The sequence below is a fragment of the Sander lucioperca genome, chromosome 22 (genome assembly GCF_008315115.2).
Source record: "Sander lucioperca isolate FBNREF2018 chromosome 22, SLUC_FBN_1.2, whole genome shotgun sequence".
NCBI classification, from domain to species: domain Eukaryota; kingdom Metazoa; phylum Chordata; class Actinopteri; order Perciformes; family Percidae; genus Sander; species Sander lucioperca.
The window spans coordinates 6,217,888-6,242,951 of NC_050194.1; the positions used below are offsets into that span (position 1 = coordinate 6,217,888).

A 25,064-nucleotide genomic window follows, 5' to 3' on the forward strand; every position below is an offset into this window, starting at 1 on the left:
TGTGCTCAGTCAGCGGGCAACCTGCCGGGTTAATGCCCTCCTCATAGCCAATCAGAATCAAGCATTCTTAAACGAAGTAGGATAATGGTTATTAGTCTCATACAGTAGATATGGGTTAGAAGGGGCCTGCTACACCTACTAGTAGGTTCAGAAGGCCATTATCATCTATTCTATTGGTAAAGGTCGTCATTAGCTTGGTCAGGACCCTTGGCGTCACCTTTTTTTGGGGGGAGTCCCGTTGTGAATTCAAACAAAACTAATGCTACTTAAGTTAGGTTTAGGAAAAGATCGTAGTTTGGGTTATAATACTTATGTTTGTGGCGGTATTTAAGAACGCTACATTGGCATAATTAAAACTGTGAGAAGTTTCCAGTGAAGCCCTGACTTAGTTTGGAAACATATAGGCTCAGCTTTTTTGCTGATCAAAGAGAATTGCTCATTTAGAATGTATGCACTTATATATATATCAAATGTATATGTAAAACAGTCAGTGAGTTGTGGATCAGAGGTGCTAGTTCTCAACATTGGCATGCTGCTTTTCTAATGTACATTCACATTGCATTCCATTTGTGCTTGGTACTTAGATGGCATTTGTGTGTGCATGCATGGATGGATGGATGCAGTACATGCAGATTTGAACAAAATAGGCCTTCGCACTTCGCCCTCATTTTCTCCTCCGTGGATGAAATACATTCGAGAAGTGTTCGTCTTTGTCTCATCTGGGAAGTAGTGTGAAGACACATTGTGATTCATATTATCCCTTTTCTGCCCTGCAACTCATCATAAGGACCAACACCAAATGATTGGGAAAAGATCGACCAAAGAGTTGTAAAGAGAGCCCAAAGACGAAAGATAGGGAAGGAAAAAAAAGTAAAGGACTGATTGATAAAAAAAAGAAAAAAAAAGAACAAGAGACACACAATAAAGGAAAGGAGAGTAAAGTAGGAGGGGGAGAGAGGTGGAAAGATGGATGATGATGAGGGGCTAAATCCATGAAAGAGGCAGTAAACCCAATGAGATTGTTGGACCAAAACTCTTCAATAAAATTTAGTTCCATTGCCAGCTGAGTCCTTAAAAAGAAAAAGATGAAGGTGACTTATCTTTCCACTTTAATGCTGCCCTAACATCACTGGCATGTTAGCAGTGTGTGTTTGTGTGTTTGGAGCAGTGAAGCAGTCACTTTTCAGGCCTTTTAAAGCCTCTTGTATATCAGCTTTTCCCTCTTTTGGTGTAAACTGAGGTGTGAAGGTGATTCTCTGTGCGTTTTGGTTAGCAACGCCTTAGTTTCGCTTTGCCAGATGTTCCTCCACAGCGCTGCGGAGGAGGGTCTGGCTAGTCCACACAGCATTCCGGGATAGGTAACTAGCTGTCTGGATTTACCCTGCAGAGATCTGAGGAGCAGTTAACCATAGTCCTCATAAAGCCACCGGAGTTTAAAATGGCAACACGAAGAAAGCGGAAGGTGACGGACGTCCGGCCGAAATGAGTGAAATCGGGCGGATTTTCCGGCGGCAACGGAGCAATCCCAGAAGTGGAACGTCATGGATATAGACTAGCGATGCCCTAGTTCAGCAGACGAAACTGCATTTATCAGGAGTTCACACAATACATGCAACTTGTGAAATTATTCAGAAGCCCAATCAGAATGTACAACTACAGATAAGTCAACAAGTAATTACAATTATTATTTGGGTCTTCTTTGTTAGCAAACAAAACTTTATCATTGCTCGACGGTGTCAGCTGCCGTACAAAGAGTATATCCCCCCCGCTGTTGCGACACCACAGGCATGACACCTAGTAATCAACGACCTGAAAGCTCCCATCAGACAGCAGCACAGCAGTCACTTTCTCAGCAGGCATACTGAGTGTCTGACAAGAAAAATGTTAAATACCTTGGGCCAAATAGCATGATTCAGAGTTTAAGTCTGTTGTATTTGAACATGAGCTGAACTTTAGAGAATCGCAGAACTTAAAGTTTAACTGTCTCCATTGTCACACTCTGAATATATCGTTTTGAAAATTGTTCTAACTCAAGTGGATAGCCGCACCACAACTATAACGACAGTGGCAAACGAGATAGCGTTGGGAGCCCTTTCAAAGTGATTTGATGAAGGACAAAAAACACTGACAGCCAATCAAAATCCATCCCAATTTACAGGGTTCAACATCGCAGATATGTGGCGAGAGACCCATTACTGAGGTTAAAAAAATGATTATTAACCGAGACATCCATTTTGGGGCACCGACACAGCTGATAACAAAAAATTATATGAGCATCCACACTGGATGCTTTTTGTTATAGTTATGTTTTTTGGTGTGCAAGGCCCTTAGGTCTACAGCCACATTAGTGGCTCTGTGAGGCTGTACTGTGCTGAAGTGTTTTTAGCTAAATGCTAAGGTTAGCATGCAAGCATGTTTGCGATGACAATTCTAACATGCTGATGATTAGCAGGTGTTTAATGTTGACAATGTTCGCCATCTTAGTTTAGCATGTCATTTGCTAATGAGCGCTTACATAAAGTACTGCTGAGGCTGTTGGGAATGTCAATAATTGTGATAGTACGTGGTCATAAACCAAACTAAACCAAAGCATTGGATACATTTTAATTCTGACCAGATGCAAGCATGAAATGAAAAGTTAGTATCATCAAAGTTAGAACAATTGATCCTGAGGGAGACATGTCTGTCCCAAATTTCACAGCAATCCATTCAAACAGCTGTCAAGACATTTAAAAAAAAAAGAAGAAAAAAGTCAACCTCATGGTGGCGCTAGAGGAAAAGTCAAAGGATCACCAAAGTCAGTAAAATACATCATCTGGGAGTATGTTTATACAAAATTTTGTGCCAATCAATCAAGTAGATGGTAAGATATTTCACTGGACAAGTGTAAACATTTACCTGCTGATGGCGCTAAGTAAAACGTCAGAGGATCCCAAAAGTAGGGATGGGGATCGTTCATTTTTATTGATAATGATACTATTTATCTTTGTCTTTATCAATACCATTATCGATACTTTTCTATTATTTGGTGGAAAGACAAGATTAGAAAGTCTTAATCTTAACAGAACTATTATTGCTTCTATTGCAAGAACGGTGAGTCAGTGACTGTTTGATTTCTTCTGTCTCTGTCGCTGTATTTGTTTTAACCCTCTGAGCACTAAAGTATGTTTGACAACTTATGGTCATATCTAACTTTTCTGCCCTTGGGTGATTCCTCTTCACTAAATACGATCTTTTGTTTCATCTGCAATGACGGACCAGCCTTCCATTGGTTGACAAGACGTAAACAAGCTTTTGATTGGTCAAAATGGTCTCCCTGAGCATCATGTGAAAAGCAAAATGGCGGATAGCATAAAAGCTAGCGGCTTCCAATATAAATAAAAAAAACGACCGATAAACGACCGGAAACTCATAAATTATGGACATAAAGTGTATCAATCTTGGATGTAACAGTTTGGATTTATTGCACAAAAGACCCAGAAAAACAATGGAGTTTTTTGTAGTATACGACAAGCTCGGGCTCATAGGGTTAACAAGATGATTAAGCGGCCCACAGAGCGGTGCTCTCGGTAGCCAGTCCAGCTATATTTTGAATTATTTGCTGTGGGGACGCTAGTGTTTACCTGCTGTCTTTATGCACACACTGTGCTCGTAAATAATTGTTCTGGTTCGCGCACGTATCTATTTTAAGACATAACGTTGTATGATCCACTAGTCTCGATAAGCTCGGACCTTATTGATTTCCGGGTTTTGAGAAATTTGGAACTGTGGGTACCATGGATGTCCGTACCAAATGTTATGGCAATCCATCCAACAGATGCTAAAATATTTCAGTCTGGAGCACAGACCAACCGACTCCTGTTGCCTTCTCTAGATCCAAATACCTCTCCTTTAATTCTTAGCTCTCTTTCAAAGTCCTCATTTTTTATGTATACGAGTTTTAGCTAAATGGCTTATTGCACGCTCCACACATCCACATATCCTGATAACATACAACTAGCCAGCCCCTCATTTTTTAAAAGAAAAAAAAAAAAAAAAAGAGTTCCTCATCAGCGCCTGACTGATGCTTTTTTGAGAGCACAATGCCAGCCTAAAATACACAGGTAATGAAAACACAGACACTGCTGCACACACCAAATGAGTCCTTGTGTTCGTTGACGGCGTGCAAAGGCCGCTTCTTTCCCTCAGCTCATGATAGCCTCTATTGTTGTTATTGTGTGGGAGGGAGACACTTATTTGCCGCAGCCGGTATAATTCTCTCATTATGAGTTTAGGAGGGGAAAAGAGACACAGGGAGGGATGGAGCGATGGAGGCCCAAAGGCACGGCGTGCCACAAAGAGCAAAAGCCTGACTGATAATGGAGCAAATCCATCAGTCTCTCGCTCTCCATCTCCGTCTGTCTTAAGATGGAAGTCATTTCAGAAAGCTTGAAGAGGAAAGTGGCTCTGAAAAAAATTGCAAAGAGAGTAAATGGACTACAAGCAGTTTTAGTGCCACCAAAAAAGCTTTGCAGTCTGGTAGAGGGAGGGAGACGGAAAGGGAGGCTGAAAAAGAAGGGCAGAGAGAAGGAGGGATTGACGCAGGGAGGCAAAGAGAAAAAAGCAAGAAGCAGACATTAAGGGACACACGATGTGAGAGGTGGTGAGATCAGCCTTTCCTCCTCTCTGGGTGAGTTTAGCAGCAGCATAGAGACGTTAGCGTGCTTCTTTTCAACCACAAGGTTGCTGTGACCTAACTTAGGCTCCAGCTTCTAAAATCCCATTCACTCTCCGAGCCTCCCAAAACCCTCTCTGGATTTGGCTATGGCTCATTGCTCTCATCATTGGTTCAATTTTGCTAGCATATGCGTGCGTGTGTGTGTGTGTGTGTGTGTGTGTGTGTGTGTGTGTGTGTGTGTGTGTGTGTGTGTGTGTGTGTGTGTGCGTGTGTGTGCGCGCAAGAGACAAGAGAAAGGGAAAAACACTGAGCAAAATAAGCCTATGCACCCGCCGCTTGAGGGTATTTTAAAGCAAGCCCTGCCTTCTCCTCATGATACTCTCCGGTCTTTAAGACTTTTGGCTCGGTGTTCGATCAACACAACAACTTCACCTTAACAACAATGACTCCGGTAACCTTGGCCATCCATTAGCCTGTCTAAGAACAAAAAGCTTTTTCCATAGGGAGCCATTAGACGAATATAGCTCTGAAAAGGGAAGTATCCAATACACCAGATGGGCTGCGCTTTATTCCAGCTCCAGGGCTGGACAGCAGTCCCACAGACCGTTACTGAGAGGGAGGAATTAGGCTAAATCGGTGCAACACATGGGAAATGTTCAGGTTCGATGCCGGGGAGTCAATCCAAGAAAGTCAAACTGCTGATGGACACTGATTATTGCCCAAAGCATGGCAGATATCTGCACACTCAATGTGTTCCACATACTTTTACCCAAGCTGTTATCATATCTAATTCATTTGAAGTGTGGGATTTCCTCGTGGTTAAAACATTATTAACCCTCAAGAAGACATTGGTTTCTTTTATTGTTTATAGGTAATTTGAAAGTTGGAGATGAGTCCCATTTGGTGCCTCTTATGCATTACCATTACATTGAAATCACAGCGTTAGGCATCCCATTTTCTGAAAAATAAATAGATGGCAATCTTCCTCATTTAACAACACTCCCTGCAGCTCTGCTGGTATTTCCAGGCATTCTTAAACTCTGTCTGGATGATTTCCGAATCCAGGTAGCTGGAAATGACATATAACCCTGCTGTTTTTGTAAAACCAAATAATAATGTTATTTTGTATAAAAATATAAAATATTGGAATGAAACATCAATATATACAAATATAACTAATAATAAATATTTAAATTCTGATTCACAAAGTGAGCCAGAAGATATGAAACTTTATTTTGGTTAGAAAAAAAGAGGCACAAATGGAGAAAGGCATTCATTTAAAAATGTATTTAAATCCTAATTATCACACAGCAGGTGACGATTCTGGAAATGACCAAATGATGACGTTGATGATAAAAAAATAAAAAAAGTATTTAATTGCTGGGAAGATGACCTTCTTATAAAACTGGGCTGTCTAAGCAGTAGAAAGACGCAAATACTTTTAAAAACAGTTGAGGTGAGAAGTAGGCAATACAGTAACAAAATCTTGGTTTATACTGTATTTGATCACCACTGCTAGTTTTACAGTTTAATCTGAGTTTGAGAAAGAGAGCGGCAGCTCTCGCTCTCTCTCTCTCTCTCTCTCTCTCTCTCTCTCTCTCAGTCTCTCTCTCTCTCGCCGCCTCTATACTCTTCCATGTCCTTATGCAGAAGTACAATCTGTAGTTCCAGCAGCCCCGAGCCAGCGAAAAGCTGGCGGATTTGAGCTGGGAGATGGAGGGAAGTTTACCATAGTTCATTCACACATACTACCCACATTGTTATGATATAAAGCTAGCTGAAAATCAGCAAAGTATCCCTTTAAATTTCTCTGAGATCAGAGGATCTTTACTTTCAGAAAACCCTGATGCTTACCTCCATTACTCAAATGTAATATACATAATATACAATATACAAATACATGAGAGGCACAAACTGGGGCTAGATGACCACATCAGTCTGTAATGAATCCACCATTACGATGCACCCATCTGCAAGTCCTCCTGCATGAACAAGCTCCCAAACTGCAGGGAACAAGTCACTTTCCCAACACTGTGCTACAATTCTAAAGCAAGCTGACTTCCACATGAGCATTGCCAGAAAATGCTATGCCATTTAATCACGTGTTGAGAAAAGCCCATATACATATATTCATCAGACTGTCTGCTTTTCAATAAAGAACACTGAACACTCCGTGCAAGTGGGTCTGAAGACGTAAGTGACAGGAACGAGAGGGATTAAAACAATGCAACTCATTTGTCATTGTCATGCTTTTGTCCTGTCCGGATGACGGAGATACAGTAATTTCACACAAAAAGGTGTCAGACAGCTCTCAGCTTGAGCCCCGAGTTGTGAATTTACATCTATTATGTATAAGATGAGCCGGGCTGAGCTCGGTAGGCAGCAGACCTGACTATCAGTTAGGGCTGAGGAAGTGTCAACTGTCTCTTCCCTGGCGTCCCATATGGTTTCCCCTGAATAACGTTACAGCTGTACCTCCTGGCAGACAACAGCACAGTGTGTGTATCTGTACTGTATGTGTGTATTCTACACAGTGTGTGTGCACCACTATATCCATGCATATCAGTGTCACAGTCTGTCTGTGTGTGTTTCACTGTCTGTCTCACAAAGCCGAACCCTGGGACTGTGCGTGTGTGTGTCGGTGCGTGTCGGTGTTGCTGTCTCACGGGTGGGGGGGTAACACCTTGTTAACGTGACAGACACGGTAAAACAGTCACCGAGGGACTGAGCCGCCGTTGTCTACTTTGCTCGATAGCTTGACAGATACAACAAGGAACAGTGATTTGGTTTTTTGAGTCGCTCTCGAGTTCAGTTCCCATCACACCTTTCTTAGATGGGTGCCTGGCACAACTGGAGCAGTGCTTTTATAATTGGCCTAAATGCTAATAGTTCTGTTAAGACTTGATCACAAGTTAGAAGTGGCACAAACTGTGGTGGGAAATGCAGTCACTATTTGTCGAGGTACCAAAGGCAAGACACACACAGCTATGGCCGTGGTTACACTTTTCTTTTCAATGTGACTTTTGTCATCCGATCATGCTAGGACGCACTAACTGTCAAGTCTTAGTCTACATCCACCACCTTCCACTTCCGGGATTGCTCCGTTGTCTCCTATGGTTAACTGCTCCTCAGATCTCTGCAGGGTAAATCCAGACAGCTAGCTAGACTATCTATCTGTGGTCATGCATTGACCACATGCCGAGGTGGCCTGGCTTGCATTGAGTTTCGATCCTAGTGAGGTGTGGACAGCATGTGGGCACAGCCCAGACAATTTGTCAAACGTAGGTCTTGCGTTAGGTTCCCGTCACACTGGAGTTGCTCTTGAGAGCGTGAGCAAAGGGAAGAGATTCAAAGATGGAGGAAAACCAGGGCTGGGGAACAGCTGAGATCTGCTGTCTTATAGCATTATGGTCACTATTGTAGCTGCGTAAATCACTCGTCCTCGCAGCTCTCTCCTCAACAAAGTGTGTATATAAAGAAAAGAATATATCTGCGCGGAAATACATCAGATCACTATATCCAGTGTGGACACATTATGCGGACACACCCCGACAAGTTCTGATCTGGCGCATACAATCACAAAAGTCGCATCAAAAAGTGTGTAACCACGGTCTATGTTGGAAGGTTGACAACACAAAAAAGGGACTGCCACTTTAAACTTCTTCTTTTATGATGAAAAAAGATCAGTGGAAAAGTATCTTCTTTTTTTGGCACTTGACCATGGCATCATTTTCTAGACAAGCCGTTTCTAAGCCTAACACACACACACAAGCCGAGTTCACTTTGTTCCCATGATAGGCATATATTTGAGCCAGTCTTTGGAAAACAAGCTTAGTAGTCTACAGCCACTTAATTCAATTGACGGTTCAGTTTATGAGATAATTTACTTACAGGACCACCAAGATCATTGTCCTTGGTTACTTTTCTCGGATTGTTTAAGTAGTTTTTGTTATAGCATTAGCAACAGAGCACCAGAATCCACGTCTGCTCACCGTGCCGCCATAACCGGAAGTCCACCCAAGACCATTGTCACAGTAAACAATCTACTACATTTTGTGATATTTCCCTGGATAAGTAAAAACGATGATCTGATTAGCATTTATCCTCTGGGCAATACGGACATCTGCACCCAATTACATCAAATAGATGTTAAGATATTTCAGTCTGGACCAAAGTGGTATACTGAGAGACCAACACTGCCATTCCTCTGAGCCGCACGACCAGCATGGCTAAAAACAGATTTGACCCTTTGCAAAGTGTTCTGTTTGACCACTTGAGCAGCTGAGTGGGGAAAAAAGGCGCCTGAGAGCAACAATGCTATTGAACACTAATGATGAGGTATTAATGCAAACTTTAATGTTGAATTATTTCAGAGCTTGCTCATTAGTTCCCTCGCTCCTTGGCTTAATGAACTTGTAACTCCATCCCTCTATTGTTGGTTTAACTCGAACAAATTGATCACAAAAACCTCTCTCTGGTACTCTGTGATTGTTTGCAATAGCTTCTATGTCCTCAGGGTAACATTACCCCCACATATACCAAAAGCAAGTAATAGTGGTGTAATGGACCATAGTTGATCCGTGGTCTGTACTCCGTACGGATAAACACTCGCGATTCGGAATACATATAAACCGCGGATTAACTGCAAAGTTTAACCATAATAATAGCGTGAAACTATTTTTTACTGTGGCTGTTACTTAAAGTAGGCTGATAAATCTCTATGGAGTGTTGCCATGAAAAGATAAAGGCAACGCAAGTTTCTGTTCACGTGAACGGGGCATGTTAAAATCATTTAATAGTCATGGCTACTAAAGGAGCAGAAGAACTCGAAAAGCCATGACGCCGACTACACAGCTCCGTCGTATCAGCGGCAGCCGGGTACAGGGCATGGCGAGCTGCCGGTCGTTTTGGCGGACATTACGGTTAAGATAAAAAAAGTGAGCGTAATGTGGCGATGAGTTAGGTTAAGTTTAGGAACCAAAACGACTAGTTAAGTTTAGGAAAAAGATTGTGTTTTGGATTAAAACACGCATTTCCAGGGTGAAAGTCCTTTGTTTTCCCCGGGAAAAGCGAATTCTGCACACCGGCTTGATTTATGACAGTTCTTTAAGTAATAAATGGAAAGCATTTAAAAAATATATATATTGTCCTCCCTTCTTTGTGCTGATCCGAAAATGTATCTGATCTGTGACTTAAAGTCCAATTTGTAATACTGACTGCTTAAAATAGTCACTGCAGTCCAAATTCACAATACTGGACAGAGTCGTCTTCCCCGCCCCCTCCTCCCCAGATTCAAAGTTCATGGAGGTTGCCAGGTTGAGAACACAGCATCAATATTGCTAAACACTAGCCTCACATAGCCAGACATTACTCTACAGCACAGCGGAGTAGCTAACGTTAGATGCTGGATATGCTGACAGTCATAAAAGCCTGTGCTTACGCAGAGCTCTGTACCCGACTGACAACCACTTTTTCTCCGCTTAAAATTACGGCAACAACCGCTAAAACATCATCACCTCGCCGTCCTCTCCACCCGGCTGACAGCCACACTTCCTTGGCCTAAAATTACGGAAACAACCGTTAAAAACAGCGCAAATTTATGGTCCTCTCTACCGATTTACAGCCACCCTTTCTTGGCTTAAAATGACTCACCGTTTGTAGGCTACGGGCACTGAACAGGCTACAGAATGTAAACAGCCGTGGCCCGCTTGCCTGATCCTCCGGTAACGTTAGCAGTTATGGCGTGACCAGTCGGGATCACTTCACTGGCTGTGTCTCAATTGTTTTGCGAGTAAATAACTTGAGCAACGTTACTCTATAAAATTCAATGTGAGTACACAAAGGTTGAAATGACTGAAAATGTCCGTCCCTAGTAGCCGTGATAAATTAGCCTGAAGCTAAAGCTTACCTGTTCAGGAGTAAATTAGCCAACTTGACATCCTTTTGGGCTCTAAGCTGTCTCCATCTTTCAAATACATCTCCAATATTTACCCGGGGTTCGTTACGTCTCTGGTCATGCAACTGTTAGAAACATGTTTTTTTTAGGTCGGGTAGAATCTCCATTGATCCTGTTTGTTTGGTTGCTGCCTCCATGGCTGTACTACAGCTGTAGCATGCTGGGCTTGCGTTTTTAAAGCTATATCTGGCAACCCGGCCTGGCTGTCAGAATGGGCAGTTGATAACACACAAGCCAAAACCCAAACAGACATTCCGTCACGGAACGGAAATTTCAAAGGCGAAAATACTGGCTTTAGCATTGTTGTTAGAAAACATAGTATTTCAGCTTAGCATGTTACCTTAATATCTGATGATATATTGTGATCATTTTTGGATTTAATACAGTAAATATATTACATATTGCACCTTTAAAACCGTGATCTGATCAGAATCTCTGTGTTTTGTGATCTGTTGCACCCCTAGCAAGTACAGTACAGCCATATGGTGAGTGAAGCAATATGGCTTTATGTGATGACTGTTCTGGTACTGGTAAACAGAGGACAGAGATATAAAGTGTACCTGGTAGACGTTGTAGGCGTTGGCAGCTCTGCCCTGCAGGAACACAGAGGGGATCCACACGTTGATGAGAGCACGATGAGCCCTGAGTGACACAAACAACAAACTGTCCTCACTGCCGTCGTCATTATCAAAATCATCATCATTACCATTATCACAGTAACATCAACAGTGTCTCAGCGCTACGCTTGGACAGCTATAGCAAACTACAGCTCACTCTGGTAAAACGCCCCAAAATCTAATTTGGTTGGATCTGAGAGTGGAACGCATGAATGAATGTATGAAATCAAACAGTGTTGAGAAAGAATAACTAAGAGATACAATTATGCTGGGAGAACAGATATTTTACATGGTTGAGAAGATGTAGCTCTTCCAAGATACAAAACAAGAAGAACTCCAGAGGTAAGAGTGAATTAACATCAAAGGAGGGAAGGTTGGAGGAGGGGGGAAAGAGGGGGAGAGAGTAACGCAGGAAAAGTAAAAGAGAAATAATCGTACGTCTCAAAATCTGAGAGGCTGGGGTCATCTGACGTCTGGCTTAAATCACCTGGAACCTGGGAAAGTAAAAAGAGCGGGGGGTTGATAATAAGTAAGAGAGACATACACTACAATACAGTACAAACTCATACACAATTATATATGCACACATACTGTAACACAGTGTCCAATAGGCAAGTGATTCCCAACCAGGGGGTACTTCGGAAGTTGCTAGGTGGTAGGTGAAAAGTGTGTGCGTACGAGTCCATCAAGCCTGTGATTTGTTTCACTCTTTTCATGCTTCCAGGTCCCTCAAGAAACTACATGACCAGGCCCAGATGTTGGCCTTCTGGATGTGTGTGTGTGTGTGTGTGTGTGTTGTGTGTGTGTGTGTGTGTGTGTTGTGTGTGTGTGTGTGTGTGTGTGTTGTGTGTGTGTGTGTGTGTTTGTGTGTGTGTGTCCCCACATTTTCCCTCCATCTCTCTCGTCCAAAGCTGGCCTGTCAGCTTCTCAGCTCTCCCAGAGAGACTATCTAAACCTGGGCTAAAACACTATCACCACAGCCCCCTTTCAGTGGGGTCTCCAGCCTCCAGGCTTTGATCAAACTCTCCAAGAGTGTAACACACCGACAGAAATGCACGCACACACCGTGAAATAAATAGGAGGACTGAGAAAGAGCGAGATGGTGAGGTGTAGAGGCAGACAGAAAGTTACCGGGGATTGGCCATCTGCAGCAGCTATTTGAAGCTGGAAGCATGCAGCAATCAGGAGCCAGAGATGGACACACACACACACACACACACACACACACACACACACACACACACAGAGTGAGTGGTCCAGCAGAGCAGGGCTGAAGCTGGAGGATAAGAGGTCCTATCTTCAGCCTGGGGCTCCCATCACTGCTGCTGTATCAACCCACACTGTGGACAGATTGTGTGCGAGTGAGTGTTTGTTTATGTGTCAACACTGTTTTGAGCTCTGCTGAGCGTGACCAGATGTTGGCCTTCTGTGTGTGTTTGTTGTTATTGTCGAGGACCACTTTGAAAGTGCTGCAAAAAAGTAGTTTGAACTACCCTTTGGATAGTTAGTGTAGCAGCGATGAGCGCCATGATTTAACAGGCAACAAAAGAGAACCACCTACAGAAAATCAAACTTCATCAACTAAAACGTGGAAGGATGTGAGCACACACACTTTGATTGACAGATTATCTCTGGGAATTGCAGTGCAGAAGAACCATGGAAAAATGAAAACAGAGAAAAAATAAATAAAAAACAGGGGGAAGTGGAGATGAAAATCTGAGTCTAGAAAATGGCAGGGTGACAGAGACATCAGATGAGAGGGGAAATCATTGTGCAAGGGTGTTTTAGTGTGTGTGTCCAGTCACTCACCGGGCCTCTCAGGTCAATGAGTTCCTGTCTCATTTGGACAATGAGGTGGTCTTTGGCTATGAGGGAACGGTACAGGCGCTCATTAAACTCTATCAACTCACCGTGCATCTCGGCCACCTGCAGAACACACACACACACACACACACACACACACACACACACACACACACACAGGGGGACAAAAATACAGTTTTCAGCTTCCGTTTAACACACAAAAGGCCGAAGCACTCCAGGTGATCGATGTAATGACGTAATGAATGTTGCCAGCAGGACAGATTCTTGGAAACAGTCAAACCCCTGACAGGGATGTGAGGGAGAGAGGGGTGAGATACACAGAGAGAAACAGACAGAGAGAGAGAGAGTGAGGGGGTGAAACTAGTTCATATCCAAAACAGTCAGACTCCTGCCAGCCTGCTAATCAATTGTCATCAGCTCTAACTAACCTTGACGTGGTGTTATTCACATCTGTGTGCTCATGGGAATATGGCCAAGAAATTCTGTGTGTGTGTGTGTGTGTGTGTGTGTGTGTGTGTGTGTGTGTGTGTGTTCGTTCCGAGGCCTGTCTGCCTAACCAGGCTGGACAGTGTGGACAGGAGACTGACAGCTGTGACACACATTGTGCTGTGTGGAGGACACCTGCCGTCACAGCCGCTTCAGCAGAGCGCCGTCTGTGGCTGACAGGTGAGCTGAGCCGAGCCGCTGCACCACTGCTCCAACACCGACCTTTATACATGAACTTATTCACATCCCATTTAAGGAGGAGGAGAGGCTCCTTATGTAATAACAGTGATGACAACCGCAATAAACTTGATTTATCAAACACTTGAATGCTTTGTGTTGATGCCTGTATATATCCATTTCATATTATGACAATACCACAGTGAAAAAGTGTCAAGCTTTAGAACAGAATATGCAGAGCGATGAATTTAACATCAGTATGTTTTTTTTTGTTTTGTTTTGTTTTTTTTTAAACAACTAATAAACTACTTACACAACTCTGCAATGAGACAGTTTGATTGGTAGTGTGAATATGCCTGTGATGAGCAACAAGAATCAATGAGATGGAAGCCAGGAGCTGTGCTAACATTATAGGTGACCATTAGCAGACACTGCAACACTCGCTTGTCAGTTGGGCTTCTTTTTTTTGTCTTTGTTGGCTCTATGAGGAGCACAGTTCTATATTTTTTATCATTTTATTTATTTAGGTCAGGTTACTCCTGGCTACAGTTTATTCATCTAGTTAAAAGATAGGTTTAGATTTTGTTATCTTAATATATATCTCCTATCTCTGTCGCCATAGCATTAACTTTCAGACTCCAGGAAGTGACTGCTCCTCTTCACAACAATTACAGCAACAGAAAACTGTTTTAAACGTGTATATTGGCATATGAATGGTTGTTGTATGACAGGCTGGAAGACACGTGAACCTCTCCAGGAGCCATACTGTTCCAATCGACAGTATGACCCACAGGTGATGCTGCTGCGTAATGTCAGGACAACACATTTAATGATTAATGAAATCATGAAATTTAGTATTTTGCAGTGGTACTGAAGTATAGTTTCAAGCATCCAGTTGCCATGGCAACCATATTTCTAAAAATACAGAAAGCAAGGATTACAGTACATGTGTTCCTCTGGAGCAGACTGCCTCTGGGCCAAGTTATAACAAATATGTCTCCTCCTGCAACCTAACATTTAAATGCCCTCCATTGGGTCTAAGACTTTAAAAAAAAGAATGAGTAAAATCAAATGTGCTACACTAAAATGAGTCTACTTATGAGTGTTCTAAAAGATGATATTGAATTTACCTAGCTTAGCTCCTTAGGCAAGGTATTCAGTATAACGGGGGCCCTGATGGCAAAAGATCTGATTTAGCCTTCATCCTCAAATGCAGTAGTCATCACCAAACAGCGAGGCCACACTCTTGAACCAGGAGGTCTGTTGTGTGTATGTATGACTTTCACACGCCATTACTAACTTCAGTGGAGATGCATGTTGCTTGTATAGTCTCTTCAGATAGCACCGCTTCAAACATTTGTGGCTTAAATGTTAATGTCTACATTTAATCTAAATGTAATCGAACGTAAAAGGTTTTAGACAGGCAACAGTGTTCACTGCATAAATGTTACATTTGTATTAGCAGAAGCCAAAAAAACACAAGAGGACTGAGAGAGAATGTTAAATACATTGGACAAAACAAAACACACAGTTAAACTTAATTGCGTTCAACGTGAGTAACACTATAAAGACATCACCCAATGTTGTGCATCAAATATAGTGTACAACTGCTCTCACAAAATAAAACTAATCATACCACAAATAATAACAACCCCCATATTCTACATAATAACACAAGTAAATGGGGTCTGCTGTAATGAATTCTCTCTCATTAAACCAACAGCTGCTATAGCGAAAGAAGGTTTTTGCTTTGATTTACGCATCTGTCTTTGCTTCTTCATATTACTGTTTAACTGCAGCTCAGACATTATGAAGTAAATAATGATGTGTGTATCCTCTGGCAGGCTGTTAAATCTCTCCACTGTCAAACACAACCTAAGCTCTACAGGCACTAAGTATAAAGTCAATGAGTTGCAACAAGTCTGGGAGTTTTGGAAGGCCTTCAATCCCTTGCAGCTGATTTCAGCGATAATCATCTGAACACTTTTTTTAAAAAGATTGCATGTATCTTTTTTTTCAGGAGCAGTGTGTAGGATTTGGCATCAAGCAGTGAGGTGAACTGAATTCCGCTACCCTCACCCGGCCCTTTTCAAGCGTGTAGTTGAACCTACGAACCTAGATAGACTCATAGTTTCAGGTGATTATACACTCATGAGAACATAATTATGAATATTCCATTTCTGCCAATAGAAAGGGAGAGAGTGAATAAAGAGAAAGAACACGGTGAAGGAAGAGGCTCTTTGATGACGCCCATTAATGTCACGCACTCACAAAAATGAAGAAAACACAGGCATAGGGAAGGTTCTCTGCAGATACAGACACTAACGGGTGATGGTGTAGGGGGATTACTTCTGAATTAGTCTTTACATTGTTTCGAAAGGAAATCCTACACATTATACCTTTAATGTTTCTATTCGTATCCTGACGTTTGTTTCAAAAACTGACAAAGGCTTCAAAGTCGAGTTCATGCCCCTGGTCCACCAGGCACATGTCACATCCTGTTGTTTTCAAGTCAGGGAACAGGAAGTCCACCCTCAAACACTCAACGCCATTCATCACCTCTTATTATTTAGCAAATAGGACATTATAAAAGAGGGAATTAATTTCAAGCGTGAAGAAACCCAATTAATTCTCAGGGAGAGGGAGCTAATCAGTTCGTCATTCTCTTGCTGTGCACTTGTGCATGTCTCTGCACGTACAGCATAGTACGCCTATGTGCATGCATATGTGTGTTATGTAAATGTGTATTTGAGAGTGCGCATGCTAAATCTACACACCTAAAAGTGGTCCATATTAAGCAGTGGCTGTGTGGCTACGTGCTAGCGTTGCCAATTTGTTCAAACAAGTTAATCTTCCTGACTGTTACTAATGCAGGGTCATTAAGATGCACAGCCAGGTTTTGGTGTTCATTCACTCAAGCATGGACCTTACAAGCAATGGGCATTACTCAGTTGCATTATCCAACTCACTAGCTAATCTTTCTCTAGTCAAGGCCACCGGAAGGCTAATTAGTGGCTGCAGAAATCAAAACAAACTAAACTAAATATACGAGGAAAAAAGAGATCAGTGCAGCACAAGGTAGTTATGGAGACTTTAAAGCTAAAGGGCACTGTTAGAAAGAGTTAAGTTTAGAGTTTTGTTTAACTGCACAAAATACAAGAAATAACATGGAAAAACAATTACATAAATGCAGTCCAAAGTAGATGGCATAGAAACAAAAACATAGGCTAGGGAGATATTAATTCTTACAGGACTATAGTGCATTGTAGGATGTGTGGGCGTGTGCATGCATGATAATCCAGCATGTGTGTCTACTTGTACTGACTTATATCTCCTGACACTCACAACTTGAACAGGAACTTGTTAGTCTTGAAGGTGATGGACTGGCTTACAATATCCTTCAAGCCAGTGCAGTTTTAAGTTGAAAAGCTTTCAGTGAAACCATAAAAACATCACAATAAACCTGACAGCTCAACAAGTCAGCGAAGTTGAAGCCTGACAGGACTGGTGTTTGTCTGCTTTAGGCTACAGCTGATCTGGAGCCTTGAAGCCATGGCTATGTGGCTACCGCAGGGAGCTCCCAAAGCCCTCCTACGATCATAGGTCAGGACCGAAAGTGACCAAAGTGTGTTGAAATGTTCTGCCTGGGGAGCTGGGACAAGCAAACGTCAGCATCAATGTTACAATTCTCTAGAACTGAAGGAGTAGCGTATTTCCCAGTTTCCCAGGTTGGTCCTGAAAATAGTAGGAAATGACCAGTTTATGCAGCTAGTAACTTAACAGTTAAATTATTCGGAAATACAATGTTCCTGTCATAAGTTTACCATGGAAACTGGAAAATTGAAGCACGTAACTGTAACCCATTAATATAAAAAAATGAATGTTGAAAAAAATGAAGGCAGCAAAGAAGAAGACTCCTGGCTCGCAAAAATTTATGTAAACAATGCAGGTTTTTGTATGTTTACTAGGGGTGGAACGGTACACTGAAGTCACGGTTTGGTTCATACCTCGGTTCAGACATCACGGTTCGGTACGATGGAGGGAAAAGCATAACAAAAATGCAGAAGACAATTTTTTTTTATTGTGCATGTCTCAGGCTGTACCACCTAGTGTCATCCAGTCTCTCCCCTGAGCTAGCTGCAACAGCCTGAAGCGTATAAAGTAAGATGTAAACAGTAAACAATACGTAGGCTACCCCACATCATCTCCAGACTCCATCTGGAACTTGTAAACAAAATAAGACAATCAGCTAGTAGTGTGATATGGGAGACAAGCGCTGCTCTCATATGTGAATGCACAGAGCAGGGGTGTTAAAAGAGCAGCTTCGGTTACACAGAGCAGTTGGCGAATTGTGGCGTTAGCTTCACACGCTAACAGCGGAGCTAGCAGCAAACAGCGAAGCTAACGGCGGAGCTAAAAGCGGAGCTAACAGCGGAGCAAACAGCGAAGCAAATGGGCCTGGAAGCCATTTGTGGTCGAGGCAAGAAGGGATACAGCTACAGTACATCCGTGTTTGGTTGTATATGGAAGGGACTAGTTTGCTTCGTGTGGACTCACTCATTGACATATATATAAGGACTCACTGGACCGACTCGACATGTAGGCGGAGCTTGGGAGCTTCAGAGCTAAGGCGGGGCTACAGATTAGGTGTCCCTAAGAAACGCGTATGTAACAATAGTTCCACATTACATTAATACATTTGCACGCAAGTTTTATTTATTTTTATATCGTATATTCTCTGTGTAAATTCACGTACCGAACCGAGACGTTTCGGTTCAATACGAATACAGGTACCGTTCCACCCCTAATGTTTACTGGTAAACTCAACAGGCTACATTTAATTAGCCTGAGCCTAAGTTGAATAAGTTCTTTTGCTGGATATTTGGATACTTTGCATTCAATTCGATTTTGTTATGTAGGTATAAACAAGACAAACGTTGTATGTAGATGAAAAATGATCTTGCAAACACTCAAACATATATTCCCTCTCACATACATTTTCTTGAATATGTTGATTTTGTAATGAAACAAGGTAAAGTAACATTCTTATTTACTTGGCTGAAAAAGATGAATTTGGCCTATAGTTCCTTTCATGGATTTTCACGGCCTAAGCCATTTCTCTTCCTTAATTTTATTTTCTATGGAACTGATATAATTTGTTCTGTTCACAGTACACCTAGTTTGATTGAGTGAGAGGGCTGAAAGTAAACTGCGAAAGGAAATATAATTCAGTGATATGACCCCAATATGATTAATAATGACAAATGTATTACATAGTCTGCTCTGCAGTAAACATTACCATCTATGTTGCTTATTCTCTATGCAACTAAGACAAATTTGTATCATTTATATCAGTCAACACTGCAAAGTGGAACTGTGCATCTTAAAAAGCAAACACAAACACTAAAGAGTCTGTGAGGACCAACAGAACAAATCACATATTGTGGAGAAAAAAAAAACATTCACCCCACACAACAACAGCTTCAGCGCCTACTTTTAAAAGAATCATTCATGTTTTATATATGGTTGCAAAAACAAATTTGTACCTGATATGACTGAAAATGGGACCGCAGCAGAGCAGTGATGCAGATTGTTGTTTGCTATCACACACATTAGTCTGGCCTGCAGGGTTGGTTTAGTATGATGTAACTGTCGGCACTGCAGGAGTCATCACAGCAAACTGCCACCCAAGTGATGCTGACCGCACGCTCTCTCACATAAACCCTCTCTATCACGCTCTTAAAAAACACACAATCTCCTCCTTCACACAGCGCATTATCCTCCTCCTCCTCTGCGCTGCTCCTCGGCCATCTTTACAGAATCTCTTTGTGCCTCCTTCTCTCCTCTCCCTCGGTGTGTGATCTGATCTGAGCTGTGCCAAGCTGAGCTGAGCTGAGCTGGCCTGAATAAAAAAAAAAGGCTAAGAGAGCTAAGAAAGCCCTAGATGAGCGGAGAAATTAGTCAGAGGGAGAAAAGAAGAGCAAGAGCAGCAGTGGTGGTATAGGTGACCCGAAACCTAATAACCTTAATTAGACGGGACACATAGGATGAATAGGGTGGAGCAAAAGGAGGCAGAGGAGGGAGAGAATACAGAAACACGTCAATGTTCAGACAGACAGACAAGCGGGACAAGAAAAGAGGACAGGGGTGAGCTGATAGGGTCACATACAGTACAGTGGCAATATTTACTTGCACAGTAAAGCCTTTTAGCAACAGAAGCAGTCAAGTGGTGATTTTGGCTCAATGCAAGTACATATGAAAACACAGAACATCTCAGGTGTGCCCATACACATACATAACTGACCAACTAACATCTCAGGTTTTCACCCGAAAAATTATATTATTTCATTCTTTCTTTTCGCAGGTGGTTCTTAGTGCTCATATTACAACTGGGACCATTTCATAGTGGGCAGGAAAATGCTTTCATCTTTTTTTTATTCACGACAGAAGGGAGGCCCAGCCGCAGGCTATCAAAAGTTCATTTTAACATCTTAAACTGGGTGAGACCTCAACCAGAATATGGCCAATGCTGGGTTACTCTCTAAGTCTAAATGCAGCTTGTGTCTCTATCTGCGTTTCTGACTCACTTCCGCACAGCTGCTCCAGGAAGAGACATGGATGAGAGACGGGGGGGGGGGACGAAAAAGAGGGTGAGAAAGGACCAATATAGACATCACAAGCTGTGCTGTCCACTCTGAACTGAGGTGAAAAAAAAAAACAGTACAAAGAGAGATGTGTAAAGAAGTGTGAACACATGAGAGCGGCAGATGGACCAATAGAAAAGACAGAAATGGTTTATAAAAAAAAAAAATTAGGCTAAATCTGGCCCGTGGTACAGACGCAGCTCTTTGTCGCTGCTGCATCACACAGCGAGCTCCATGAGCACTTGGATCACACATTTTTGGGTTGTGTAGTATTATTACTTTGAAACGTCGCAGTGATGACAATGTTAAAGTACAGTCTGTCAGCTTTAATTCAGGGGTGTTTTCATCACAACCGGATGAACACTGAGACAACTAAAGCCCTCTCTTTTTTAATGCATGTTCTCCTAGTCTACATGTGCCAGCAGTATTTGGACAGATTAAGATTAGGGTTACATTCTAAAAGTCACTTTCACTATCAAGAGCCTGCATTTTAATGTACACTGAGAGGACTTTGCCAGTATGAAGATTAAATGCTGGTAGCTATGGATAAGAAGTATGTTTTCACTTATTTGTGCATGAACCTGTACTTACATGATGTTAAAAGATCTAGAGTATGATTTGTGAACAGTGCTTGTCCTATCATAGTTTAGCAACCAATGTGCATGGGGCTGTAGCAACAGCAATACTCAGTTTTAAAAGTGTTTGGGAGGAGGTGTCTTTTTTTAGCCATTCCAAAACCAAAAACACAAGAGCCAAAAGATTAAACAGTGTGTTTATCTGCTCTAAGGTAAGCTTCAGTCGTTAGCATCTCAGGCTAACCAGTTTACCAACTAAAGTAGTAACTAAGCATTACTTGGAGCCCATACTTACCTAACTATTTTAGTTTGTGCAGTTACAGATTATGTAAAAAAAAAACAAAAAACAACAACAACAACAACAACAACAACAACAACAACGAAAAACCACCACTGTGTAGTATTTTTGCCACTGTGTGCGCTGGTCCTGGATACTAATAGGGTTTAGGCTAACGGTAGCACCTCTGCCCTGCTCTGTGTTGGATTTGGTGATGTTTACACTCCAGCAACTCCAGCCAACGCTACCCCAATCTTGTAATATTAAAAATGAAAATACTTTTTAAAAATACAAACTGAACAAATATGTAAACCAAGCAGCCAGACAGAGCTATGTTAAAAGAAAATAAACAATCAATAAGCTCCCCTAAGCTACCCTGCAATGCAAGAATGTTTTTTCTTTATTTAGCGATACATGTTAACAGCTTTGCCTAAATGTTTTAGTATGTTGTCATGCGTGTAGCCATCAAGTACAAAGCGAGTCAGCTGAAGACATTAAAAAGTCAGCCAGGGGAAGTGTTCTCAACCAATTTATGGAGCTAATGTTAGCTTAATTAGCTAGCTAGCTGGCAGCTGAAACAATTTAATAGCAAGAGTTGTCAAAATTGAGAGTTGTGGGCTAAAATATAGGCAGATGCTTTTGTCTACAGTGTATGTCTGAAGTCAAGGACCGATTGTTTCAAAAATGACTAAGAGTTTTGAGTAGTAATTCTGCCGCCGTTCTCATTGTTAACCGTTTATGTGCGACTGAAGATTGACAGGTGGAGCAAAAGTAACTGAACGGAGCTGGACTTAATGAACAGATTACAAGGCCGGCAAAAAAAAAAGTCTGTTAATCAAATTTGACTTGTTTTGAACAGACTTTGAAAATGTACATTCCTGCTGCAGAGCTTCAGTAGTAACATGCATGATGCCAGCAGTGGTTTCCCCACTGAGCTGAATACTGAAAGTAGCAGAGATAAGCTTTAACATACATGCACATCTTCAAGCTACATAGCAGGAACATTAAGCTTTAATGCGGGTGAGATGATTTTACTGTGCTGTGGGTCTTTAATGATTCATCCACACAGGAATTAAATGGCCACAAATTGTAACTGAAACACTGAAATCATTATTGCATTGTATAATTGTATCCAAATGCGTGCTACTTTATCCAACCTGAACATAGAAATCCTTGCATGCATACATTACTACAATAGTTCAAGTAAAAGCAAATGTAATAAGTCCTAGAGAGGCTTTTGTACTCAGATCATGTATGAACACTTCAAAGTAGATTCACCTGCATTATTCTGAGAAGAATAGCATGCATTATGCAGTATTTTGGCAGGAATTATACTGGCATATCTGTTCATATTTTTCCAAGTTTTTACTGCGTGTCCTCTCTGAACACGGTGGCTTGTAATTGTTGCTCTTGTTCATGATGTTGTTTATGGTTAATTAATGAGCTTGTGGATCAAAGGGAGAATCCCTGATCCCACTGGAAATTTGGACCCATATCTCTTCTCTATCCTCCAAAAGTACTCTCTCTCTACTTATCAATACAACACAGCAGATATATATATATATATATAAAAAAAAAAAAATACACCATGGGAAAACAAAACAACAAAAAAGATCTGCTGTAATTGTAACTGCATAGTCACAAGACTCCCAATGTAGTAGAGTTTGTTTAGTGCATGTGAGTCAGACGTCTTCTGAACAACTGGGTTAAGATGATCCAGCCTCTGAGCTACAGACAAGTTAGTTTATAGCACTACTGTATGATGTAATGAGGCCTCAATTTGAGGCACAAGGACCTGCCTTCTAAATCTAAATTAAATACTTTTTGAAAGCACTTTCTAATGACTCACATTTGCACGTGTCTTGAGTAAGAGTGTACTGCGCCATAGCAATGACTGACCACAACACAATGTCTATAGCTGGGTACCGAATTTGATACTTTTTAGGCACCGACCGAATTGACTCTAAAGCAGGGGTGTCGAACTCAACTTCACTAAGGGCCACACTGGAAAATGAGAATCACATTAAGACATGTTTGATATGCTTTTTTTCCAACCGAAAAGTTGAATAACACCTTTGACTGTATTATTTGTCTCATGTAGCTTTCTCACTAACAGTTTGGTCGACATAAAGCCCTAAAAAGTCAACAAAAAAGTTCCTTAGCCATCATAGAGTTTAGCATATCAAAGATTTTTTTTTTTTACAGCAACCTGTTTCACAGCCTGAATATGTAAACTCTCTGGTTCTACGGCAATTTCTGAGCCTCAAAGTCGGCAAATCTGCCAAATTCTGCTTTGAGTGTCGCACAACTGCAGTCTGTAAAACAGTTCCCAGTCTTTTTGGTTTGGCTCACATCTGGGCGGGCCAAAATCTATTGTGAAAATAAATTGATATGCGGGCCGGATCAAAATTTGCGAGGGGCCGGATTTGGCCCACAGGCCTTGAGTTTGACGCATGTGCTCTAAAGTATCGGTTATCGAAAAATGGCTCGTCATTCAATACCCAATTTCAATAACTAAGGAGTAAATCTCATCAGTGTCAGTGAGCCAATAAGCACGCAGCATGCTTCTACCGAGAAATAATAATGTTTGTGATTGGCTGTCTAACGTTACACGTCATAGAGGCAGGCAGGAAAAACTACGTTGTGCACAGAGACGGGGCTCACGTAGTAGGAGCTGAAAAATAATTAAAAAGATTTGTGCCGTAATGTGTAATGTTGTAATTTTTGTTTTGTTTTATAAAATTGGTATAGAAAAAAAGTATTGTTTAGGAACCGGTATCGAAGTCACAGTATTCGTATCTGTACCGGTTTTGAATATTTTTGAATGATACCCAGCCCTACTGCTAAGATTTCTGCATTTAAGAAACTCATCTTCCAGCTTGTATTATGGTTAACACATTCAAGCATCATAAACATTTTGTTCACAAGCCAAACAGACAAATTACCAAACAGTATTAGTTTACACAGTGATATTCTCTCTTCAGGCAATTGGATTTCTGGCTAACCGATTCCATTAAAAATGTGCCTGTACTACAAGCCAAATTATTGTTAAGTTTTCAAAAATTAAAAAGTCCTAACATGAATCCAATATGTTATTAGCAAATATAAATCCCAACTGATAATAGGCATACTGACCTACAGGCAAGGTAGTCACTAAGGTAGCCATCCACAGATATAGTTAATTTTAAGGATTCACTGTGCTACATGTATGTTTAACATTAAAACATGATTTATAAAATCATGCCAACAATTATTAGGTTATTTTAATAGCCTATGCAAACAAAGGTATGAAGGCTTTAGGCCGCCCTACATGTTATTGTAGGGCAGTTTAATATGCAACTTCATTTACTATGTAGCAGGGGGTCCCTGTTCCATCTCCCTTTCAGTTAGGGGGTCCTTGGCTTAAAAAACGTTGAAGACCCCTGCTTTTAAGATCTTTGCCCGACCAAACCCGTCAAAACCCAACGGGACCCGACGGGTTCGGTCTTAATTTCTATCATTTTACACAGGATTGGGCCGGGCTCGGGCTTGCGCTCCGGGTGGCGCGGTAAATGAGCGGTCAGGTGATGCGTTTCGATTAGCGCGAAAATGGATGCTGAGGAGGTGAAACGGAGGCTGGTCTCTGGCGATTATGTTTTGGTTGCACCGGCAAAGAAAGCAAAGTCTGAGGTGTGGAAAACTTTTGACCATGTCCATAATGAGAATAATGACCCAGTGAGTTATGTGAAATGCAAAAAATGCAACATTCTGTTAAAGTACGACAGAAAGAAAAGAGCTGTGTGCGTGTGCGCATTTGAATAATGTCGGGCTGTAAACGGGTTCAGCCTTTTAAAAAGCTGTCAATCAAAATG

At 41.6% G+C, this 25,064-nt stretch overlaps 1 protein-coding gene across 1 annotated transcript in view; it reads right to left on the bottom strand.

The window, feature by feature from the left end:
• The window catches only part of snx29 (sorting nexin 29), a 176,660-nt gene that overhangs the window by 53,286 nt on the left and 98,310 nt on the right, over positions 1 to 25,064 (bottom strand). Inside the window, exons 16-18 of the mRNA XM_031297994.2 lie at positions 13,040 to 13,156; positions 11,669 to 11,724; positions 11,174 to 11,255 (exon numbers count right to left, since the gene is read on the bottom strand). Coding sequence (XP_031153854.1) covers positions 11,174 to 11,255; positions 11,669 to 11,724; positions 13,040 to 13,156 — 255 coding nt within the window. The remainder of the gene's footprint in view (positions 1 to 11,173; positions 11,256 to 11,668; positions 11,725 to 13,039; positions 13,157 to 25,064) is intronic.